Here is a 10,000-nt window from a genome sequence, read left to right on the forward strand (position 1 = left end):
ACCCTCGTTTTTTCCTCTCCTTCCCCTCCTTATGATGCTTATAGTATGCTACCAGACATCAACAGTTATAAAGAGGGAAAGAAAAGAAAAAAATCGACCAATTGAATGATATCATCAAACGCATCAATACGACTGATACAAAAAATAGTCTTTCGAGAAACATACACCAAAGTAAACATTCTTGTTTGTTTTGAATACGGTGCTGTCTTCAGCCGATACAGAAAGGCCTTCAATAGTATGGAGAATATACAAACTTGTTATGCTCAGAAACGAGGGTAATTATGACGTTAGTGATCTCTGCGTGTTTTTCCTTTCATTCACTCATTCCTTTCTATGTTATTATTTCTTTCGTTGAGGTAATGCTTGCGTGCGAACTGTTTAATCGCATTGTTTATATAACGTAACCATGTCAAAGACGATTAGTGTTTTGAAGGGCCAGACGCACGTCGGGATAATCGGTTGTTTTGTTAATTATTTCTTTGACTGTTTCTCTTTGTTTGTTGGAAAAACCCGCTTCATCGATGACGGATTAGAGAAGATTAGTTTATCAGCGTATTAATGTTCTGCTTCTGATGTTCGGTTCATCTATAAATATAATAAATAATACAGTGGAGTCCGCTTAAACCGAACACGGTTGATCCGTCAACAGTGGTAAGCCGAAAGAAAATAAAGTCCGTGTGGTTTTTCCTTCCAATTTGAGCAACCTTTCTAAACTGTGAACCTGGCTGAGCCTAATTTAAGCGCACTCCACTGTAAAATGTATGCATATATGTATTTATATTATATTGTTATTACCTTCTATGCATTTGTGCTTGTCGAAAAAAAAGTCCATCAAACAGCTTGTGAATTCATTTGCAATCAAACCACCTTGTGTATTGTGTCATAAGAAATAAATGGCATCATACGAGGTAGCATTGAAGATCATGTGCATGCTTTTGAAACAAGAGCTGGAGGAATTGATAGACAATGCCAAAAATATACCCTGGAGATTCATGCAAATCATCACAAGGTCTTCTTACCCAAGAGCAAAGGTTTTATCCTTGGCATGCCCTTTCTTTGTCTCTTCTTTTCTGACATGTGAGATTCCCACTTAGTTTGGCTGACGTTGTCAAAACTCAAAACTCATACACAATTCACATTGATCTTTTTTGGCTCATAAATCGACATGTTCTTTTCATTTAGCACAAATTTGAGTAGTCTGGCATACAAAGCAGATTGTTCCTAACCTGTGCAGGCTGTTTCGTAAAACCAATGAAGCTCCAATAGATTACACTTACAGAATCAGGGATCAAGATACAGTTTTCCAGAGCTTTGCAGGCAGTAGTGGGAGGGACCCTTCATAAGCATGTCCACAGATGTGAACAGAGAAACTCATTGGCTTGCACGGCGCTTGTGGATTGTTTGGTGGTGATGCTGGGTTTGACTCTTTTAAAGCAATCTGTCGAAAGTACTGGAAGATGCAGGTTGTCATTATCAGGATCAGATGGACAAACTGAGTCACCAATGAGGAAGTATTAAGCAGAAAAAATTTTCAGACAAAAGAAAGCAGTGGAGATGGATTGGACTGAGCATACCATCTGGAAATCTGGCAGCTACATAACAAAGCAAGTTTTAACTTGGAGTCCACGGGTTAAACGATCAAGGGAAGGCCATGTGGAACCTGTAGAAAAGTCGCATCGAATGATGAAGAGAAAATATGGAAAGACATTTGAAAAATATGAAAAAGTTAGCCCAGGGTAGGGAATAGTGTAAAGTGTTTGTCCGTACGGAATGAGACAGGCGATGATGAAACTGGCATGGTCTCTTCTAGAGCAATTTTTTAATGGATGAGCCCGGTCATAGATATCAACATCCTGCCAACTTTGATCTTCTGATCACTCTGTTTCAGATAATAAACCCTAGTGTGCGTCTTTCAGCTTGGTGTATCGCTTTTGCTTAAATAATTGTACTCTTTCGTGTTGAGAAGACCGGTTCACATAGGTCTTTCTGTCTCCCCATGTCAAAGTCCAAACGAAGACAAATATAGTTGTTCTGGCTTCGTCTTTTAATGGTGAGTAGTCATTTAATTTGGTTGAGCAATGACATCTGGATTTCAGTTCCTTGTTTTTAAAAAAAATAGTCCTATCTCTTGAATTGTATTGCGTATTGCTGGTTCACATTGCTAGACTTTGAAAAATTCCTTTTCTCGTTACGGTGCTCTGATGTCAAAATCAGTGTGCTTTCAATGTCAAACAAGTTTGGATTGTAATACAACACGGAAATAAACTTTATATTTGACTACGTTATTATTATTGTTATTTTTTTGTTGCAAAAGCGACCAAGATCAAAACTGTACAACCTACCACTAGAAGGGCACACACATTATATATTCGAATTTGACAGTCGTTATGAAACGATACCAGTCCTGCATCTAGGAAACACACATTTTTATCATGACACAGAGAGGTTTTCCCGCAAAACGCATGAAGTCGACATTATAAATTATAATCTTTGCCCTGAAAACCGTGAATACATGTACGGACCGAGCATTATGTTTGCTTAATTTCGTGCTTTCATATATTCTTAAACATACCGGGGTCTCTAATAAGAGAAAACACACCGTCTTATAACCATGAATACAACACCGCGTTACGCCTACTGATGAAATCGTGAATTCCACACAGTTTCATGACCGCATCAGGCGAGATTCGAATCTGAAAATCGTGAATTCCACACAGTTTCATGACCGCATCAGGCGAGATTCGAATCTGAAAATCGTGAATTTCACACAGTTTCATGACCGCATCAGGCGAGATTCGAATCTGAAAATCGTGAATTCCACACAGTTTCATGACCGCATCAGGCGAGATTCGAATCTGAAAATTGTGAATCCCACACAGTTTCATGACCGCATCAGGCGAGATTCGAATCTGAAAATCGTGAATCCCACACTTTTTCGAAAAAATGACCATCTACGCAAAAAATGTACTGGATCTACAGTATTTTTTCTGAAGGCTAATTGAATAGATGTGTATCCATTTAGTTTATGTCTAGGCCGCTAATTGCCAGAGGAAATTAGTTTTGTTCCCTCTCCTGTAATGTGGAATTCACGATTTCATCAGGCGACTGACGTTATGTAGTATGTGTGCGTAGAAGGGGGTGGTTGGCGGGTGCCCTAGTGTGGTTTGATCCTTCTTTCATATGAAATTGTGAATGTTACTGTATTGTATCACCTCTAATCTTCTTCGGCACTTATATGACCTAATTGTGTTGGAGGTGCCTTTAAACTCTTACTATATATGTATGCCGAAGCGAAGTGTCTCCTGCCATACAGTTACTCCAGCCTCCTTTTTCCAGTGATAACCAGGGCTGAACAAGACGAGAAGTTTCTCAAGGCCTGTTCCCGGCAATAAGACAACCTACTACCTTAGAATTACAAACGTCTCTCTGACCTGTTAAGCCGTTTTGAGTTAATGAGACCTCGAGGCCAGAAACCAAATGAAATGTCTGTTCTGTCGAAAATGTATGATTTTTTAAAGTCGTTATCAAGATTTTCAAAGAATTGCATTTGAAAAAGCTTGACATGTTGTAAAACTCTAAATTCTTACCTTCAAATTTCTCAAAACTAGGTATAGAGCAGAGAGAACTCTGCAATCCTTGGAGATCTGAGATAGCGAGTTGTAGTAGTACCCTGGGTTCAGGATTTTTGTACCTGTACCAGAACTTCGGGCACTTCCAATAAATGTATGTGTCGGCGGTGCAAACTGGTACCAGGCTTTGAGTACCGCTACTGGGAAGGTACCAGCACCAAATATATTTCACTGGTTCTGGGAAGGTGCCGACGCCATAGTCTTTAGTACACCGCGGGTGGTGTGCCCTTGAAATAACGCCCTGGTTACATGCAGCTATAAATTCTATCTGTTTTGTTCCCTTTAAGCTGGTGGTGGAAGGGCATTCTGTTCTTTAAGCTGGTTGTTAAAGTGCTCTGCTGGTAGGCCCTACTTCTTTTTTCCTCTCTGTTGTCGGTCTATCTACGTTGTTTCTTCCATGCACGTTATGACCGTTACTGAATCGACGTGCTTGCCTTTACCTACAGGGGGCTCTCGTGGCCTAGAGGTAAAAGTGTTCGCCTCTCATTCGCCTGGTTCGAATCCGGGAAGCGACGGAAACATTTTCTTATCTAAAATTGTCTCCTTTCACCTCCTATCCTGCTCTCTAGCAATCATCTGTCGTTTGCTTTCATCTCCTCTTTCTGCCCCCATCCCCCTTACCTCCTTTGCCCCTTCCTCTGGGTTCCTGACTCTTTCTGCAGCTTTTCTACCGCTACTTCTTGGCTCCTTCCTACTGCTGTCTTTCAGCCACACCCCTTCTCGGGCAAGGGCGAACATTCTCGGAGGACCCGTGTGCAAGTTGCGCACGTTAAAGATCCCTTGATGGTCTAAAACCGATAAGAGTAAGCTTCGGCTGCTACCCAGGCAAACTTCGAAATTTCCTATCAACTGAAAATGTTTTAATGTGTTCCGGGCGCTCATATGACCTTATGCAGTTGCGAGCGCCATAAAACACTTACCAAAACCTTTACATTAAACTCAAACTCAAAGCAATCTGTTTACACGTTCCAATTTCTAATCGAATTTTCGTTCCCCCTGGGGTCAGAAAGTTGCTGAGACTCTTTCCGATGACAGCAGCGATTTGGTTCGACTGCAGAGGAGCTATTGCTTTGTTCTTATAGTGCGGTCAAAAATTCAGGGCGCGACTTCTTGTCAAAAAACTCCTCAACTATCGAACATAAGTTCTCCAATTTTTGCGCAATGATTTGTATCAATTTGTCTTAACAGATCAACATTTTTGTAAACTGCTAGCTGTATTCCTTAATAAGTTCTAATAAATAATCCAAGTGGGTGGTTTCTACGTATTTTTTAAAATGTTTACAGCTTGGGCAATATTGCTTTTAATAGCAAGTCCGTCATGTTTTTCTAACTGGGACATTATGCTTTGAGAACCATAAGTGCAAAAAATATGTTAACTATAAAAAATAATTTCTTGTAGAAAGTTTTGCAAGTAAAAATTGCCATTGATGAGCTGTGACGTAGGCCATATTATGCTTAATTAAAATGTGTGTGTGTAACGGGCAGTACTGTGAACAATACCATTTTACATATTTCAGACATTTCAAGTATTGTATATAAATTTATGAAGAAAAGTTTTTAAAAAAATCTAACCCAATTTTTCTTGAAAAATATGATTTAGTTAAGACAAATTAATACAAACTGCTGTGCAAAGTATGGATGGCATTGATTCACCCGTTAGAAAGATATTTGAGAAAAAGTTGCGCCACGAATTTTTGAGCGCACTATAGTTCTTTAAACGTTGACAAGCAAGTCGGCCCACTATTTGCACCTGCTCAAAACTTGGAAACCAAATGTGAGGCGTGCTGACAAAATCAGTTACTTCTCGCAATCAAAAATGGAGATATTAACTAAAAATTTACACAAGGGACGTATTTGTAAATTCTAAACCAATCCTATTCTCTTCAAGTTTTACATGTCTTTTATCAATTTCATACATGTACTACATGTAATAAATTGTAAAAAGTCAACCTATAAATTTGACGCATCTATTTCCATCGGCCTAAAACCCGAGAAGTAACTCATTTTGTCAGCACACCTCACAAATGGTATTTTATAAAGACCAACCAAAATTATGATCGTACTGAATCTCTGACCCAAACCCTAAACCTAAACCAAACGTAAGACCTAAGCCTATCGAAAACCCTGACCCTACAACCTAAAAATAAAGCGCTGCAGGAGTCTGGCATCGTGTAAGGCAGGGTTAACCTGGTAGAAAATGCTGGTATCGATACATCTAAAATTTCGTGATTATTGAACCTCCGCGTTGCCCGCAAGGCGGCATCGCGATAACTTCTTCGGAGTCATTCCAGCGATTTGCCTGCACTCTTGTGTCCTGCTGCTTGTGGGGAGGAGATGGAACGGATGAAAAAGAGAAGCAGCAGGTGAGACACGAGACGCACAAAGCTCTCTGACGCCATCTGTATTGGCGACATTTGACGTACAGGAGTGGAATATTACTAGAAGTTCATTTATTCTCTACCGCCCAGTATTACTGAACACAGCAAGTCACACTTTGCCAAGGCTAACCTGTCCAAAATCGAACTTTGTTCTTAGGTATGTTTGAATTGCCACCCTGGGCGATTTGGTAATTTTGGTGAGCGATTATTACTTAATGGCCCTCTGGAAATACATATTGGTGGGCGAGACGAAAATGTTTGCCTCTTAAAAGGGGAAAAAGAAGACGTTGGCTTGAAAAAAAAGTTGACAAGCTCTGGTTTTTTACAACTTTGCTTAGTATAAAAATGTGTACGAGTTTCTTATCGTCTTTGCATTTTCCCGTCCTCCAGGGTATCTCTGCGACCGTGTCGAGGCAGGGCACTATGCTGACCGAGCCGCTGTCCACCCGAGGGCTTATGGAGGGAGCACGGAAACAGACCAAGAACTCAGGACAGCAACGAAACCTCTTCCCGAAGAATGGTGAGTAAATACTGTGATTGAGAGAGAAAAAGATGGATTAAAAGGAGGGGGGGGGGGATAGAAAGAGCGCTAGGGGAGGGGGAGGCGGACAGACAGAAAGGCACTGAGGAGGCTAAGGGACATATAGCCACACAGACAGATAAGCTTGCTGAGAGGGAGCTAAAAGACAAGCTAAAAGAACTGGACAGAGGTTGAGAAAGAGAGAGAAAGAGATAGAGAAAGAGGGAGAGAGAGAGAGCGAGCGAGAGCGAGAGAGAGAGAGAGAGAGAGAGAGAGAGAGAGAGAGAGAGAGAGAGAGAGAGAGAGAGAGAGAGAGAGAGAGAGAGAAATCCAAGATTTTACTCCAAAGAATGGTTGCGTGAAATTTTAAAAAACTAATGCGTCAAGGATAAGAACCCAAAATAAACCCACAAAAATTAATTAACATTTCCATTCTGAACGTCATAAAGTCGAAAAGTTTGCTTACCTATGAAAAATAATTCTGTTTTAATTGAAACCTGGTCTCCATTCGACGACTGTTTGCGAAGTCCCTTTGTGCAATACTTTACTTAGATCTCGTCTTCACTCCTCAGGCGTTTGTGGTGAAGGTCACATTTTGTGCAAAATCTGTGGGGACAAAGCTTCAGGATTTCACTATGGCGTATTTTCCTGCGAAGGCTGCAAGGTTAGTCTGTTTGTTGACTCCTTTTTACTTTTTGTTTTGTTTCGCCGGCGCTACGTGACTCGTGACAACAGCCGAGACGGTATCTGTGAACGAATAAAAATAGCTGGTATTACTCGACTTGACAGTTGCAGGGCAGGATGATTTGTGATAGTCCTCTCATTCTTGGGAATGTGCCACGGGATCATTTTTTTCTCCCAGTACTATAAATCAATTATCATACACATAATCTGCTCCCCCAGTGGATACGTGTACTTCTTTTTTCTCTTTATGTTGTTTCCGTCTATCTGTCTTGCTTTTCCCCTCCAATACATGACCATTGTTTTGTCCATGCGTTTCTTTTTTTTAACCAAACTCAGTGATGGATTTCGGTAACTTAATAAGCCAACGGCTCTACAGTGATAGTGATAGCAGAATGCTGCACATGAACATCTATGCTGCTCATGTGGGTGTATGTAAATAATTCATTCAATGTGTTCTTTTTAGTGCCTTTTTCTTTGCCTCTATCCCCTTCCTGCTTCTTCTCTCTGGGCTAGGTCTTAAGAAAAATTAATTAATCAATTGTGTTTCACACCCCATCGATACCGTTTCGATAACTTAGAGAGCAGGTTTTAACCCTGTCAGCCAGGGCCAACTCGAGCTGAAAGGGATTCAGCATCCCATCTGAAAAATCGAGATACTCGTTAACATTTTTCGCCCGCACAGGAATCGAATTCAGGCCTGCGAAGTGCGATGGCGAAGTATCTATGCGCAACACCACCGACGTATCTGAGCTTGATGCTCTTTCTCTGACGCGGCATCTTTGTGTCTAGTTAGGTATTGAACTGCCCCCCCCCCCCCCCCCCCCCCGCCGCTTTTTTCCCAGGCTTAAGACAAAGATTTGCATAACGCATCAGCTATTGTTTATTATGTGCTTTTTGTGTTTTAACTTATTTTAAGTAAAGATACCCGAAGCCAAAAGGAAAAACAAACTAACAAACGGACAAACAACACGCTACCTTGAATTACAAGGTTCTGTCTGCTCTATCAAAACCGTAAGATTATTCCGAGTCATTATCAAGATGTTCAAAGAATCGCATTCGAAAAAGCTTGACATGCTGTGAAAGCTCAAATTTTTAAAACTAGGTTCACGTGAAATTTCAGAAAACAAGGTACTGTGCAGATAGAACTTTGTGATTCTAGGGTAGCGAACGGCTGAAAGGTCGCCAGCAACAAGTAGGTATATTGGTATGCCAAACATTTTTTTGATAGTTTCTTTTATCTGATTGGTTTGGTGCTATCGTTCCCTGTGCTAAAAGTGTTTGCGAAATCGGTGATTTTTGTAATGTTCAGACTTTACACCTGAGTTGAGGAGGGGTTTTTTTGTTCATGTTGTCAGGGATTTCCATAGTTCGGTTACTTTTCAAGACTTATACGTTATTTTAGATTGACGCTGTTTCCTGTTGTCATGGAGACAAAAGACATGATTTAACTTAGAGTTTATTATTGTCATCTTTTATTTGATTGTGGGTGGTAGGCGGTTGCCTCGGTGTGGTTTGCTCATTCCTTCCTATCAAACATCTATCAGCCTTATCTTTCATTTTTTGGCGTTTGTTGACTATATTTGATACAGTAACATCTACGATGGATTTTTAGGAGTCTAGACGAGGAACACCGGGTGAAATACTTGCTAAAAAATTGGAACAGATCCCACGAAAAAGGATTATGATGATAGGTCTGTTAAAATCCCCTAAAAATATATGTTTTTTTAAAGTAAATGTAATTGTCAGTCATATTACTTGAGTTTCTTAATTAGCTAGAGCAAGTTTGGTAGCAGTGTTGAAAAAAACGAAAAATAGTTTTTCAGCTATAAATAAACAATTAAACAAAGAAAAAATAAATTTGAATGAAGGATATTTCAAGAGATTTCATTAACCTGGCTGACAGTAGTTTATGATAATGCGCTCAAAGTGGGACAAAACCAATAAATTGCTCTTCACTACTCTTTTGTTCATCTTTTGCCGGGGCAGCCGAATTTGCACAGCTGGCAGCTTTTCCGTCGGCTGTGAAATAACTAGGTTGTGTGACATTGGGCATGTCATATTATCATGTCTAGTTTCATCTTTTGCAAGCCATGCGCAGTGTGGTCTCGTGTCAGACTACACCCTCGTAAATGATATGCATAGACAAGGCTTTTACATTATTTATGAGTTTATTAGTGTTTCATTACTTCCTGATTTTACTCCATAGACGAGGGACGCCTCACGTTACACGTGATTCATTTCGACAGATGGATGATACTCTTTTTGTTATGGCTATTCGCAGCTTGCTATCTAGCATTTCTAAACTAAATGAAGCTCAATTGTTTTATTGTAGAAAGGTATTATGAATATACAGCGCAAATTATGTTGAAGTACTTTGGGCTTCTCACAACTGATTCTATTTTGTTTTTGATTTGGCGATTTGTAGCCCTTGGATTACAAGTCTTTGGTGTGCTCAAGAAAGTATTAAAAATGTCGTGAAAAGTAAAAAGAGGTCTCAGAAAGGTTGGGTTATTTTTTAAAATTAATTTTTTTAAATATTTTTTTTTGGGGGGGGGGGGAATTAATGAGATTTCATGGAAACAAATAGAAATATGAGGTGTACTGACCCCCCCCCCCCCCCCCCGCCGAAAAAATACCATCGTAAGAAAGGACCAATGCAAACCCAAGGACGTTCGAAGCGGCAGGCACCACCCTCCCTCCCCCCCCCCCCCCACACACACTAAAACAAAAATGAAAAGCGAGCAAGCAAACAAAAAAAGTACCAAACATGGGTGACGAGTAGACCAGGA

At 40.2% G+C, this 10,000-nt stretch overlaps 1 protein-coding gene across 1 annotated transcript in view; it reads left to right on the forward strand.

Annotated features, from left to right (window-relative positions):
* Positions 1 to 10,000, forward strand: part of LOC101863045 — a 62,244-nt gene that overhangs the window by 35,294 nt on the left and 16,950 nt on the right. Inside the window, exons 3-4 of the mRNA XM_005105125.3 lie at positions 6,398 to 6,527; positions 7,100 to 7,191. Coding sequence (XP_005105182.1) covers positions 6,398 to 6,527; positions 7,100 to 7,191 — 222 coding nt within the window. The remainder of the gene's footprint in view (positions 1 to 6,397; positions 6,528 to 7,099; positions 7,192 to 10,000) is intronic.

The sequence above is a fragment of the Aplysia californica genome, unplaced genomic scaffold, assembly GCF_000002075.1.
Source record: "Aplysia californica isolate F4 #8 unplaced genomic scaffold, AplCal3.0 scaffold00453, whole genome shotgun sequence".
Lineage (NCBI taxonomy): Eukaryota > Metazoa > Mollusca > Gastropoda > Aplysiida > Aplysiidae > Aplysia > Aplysia californica.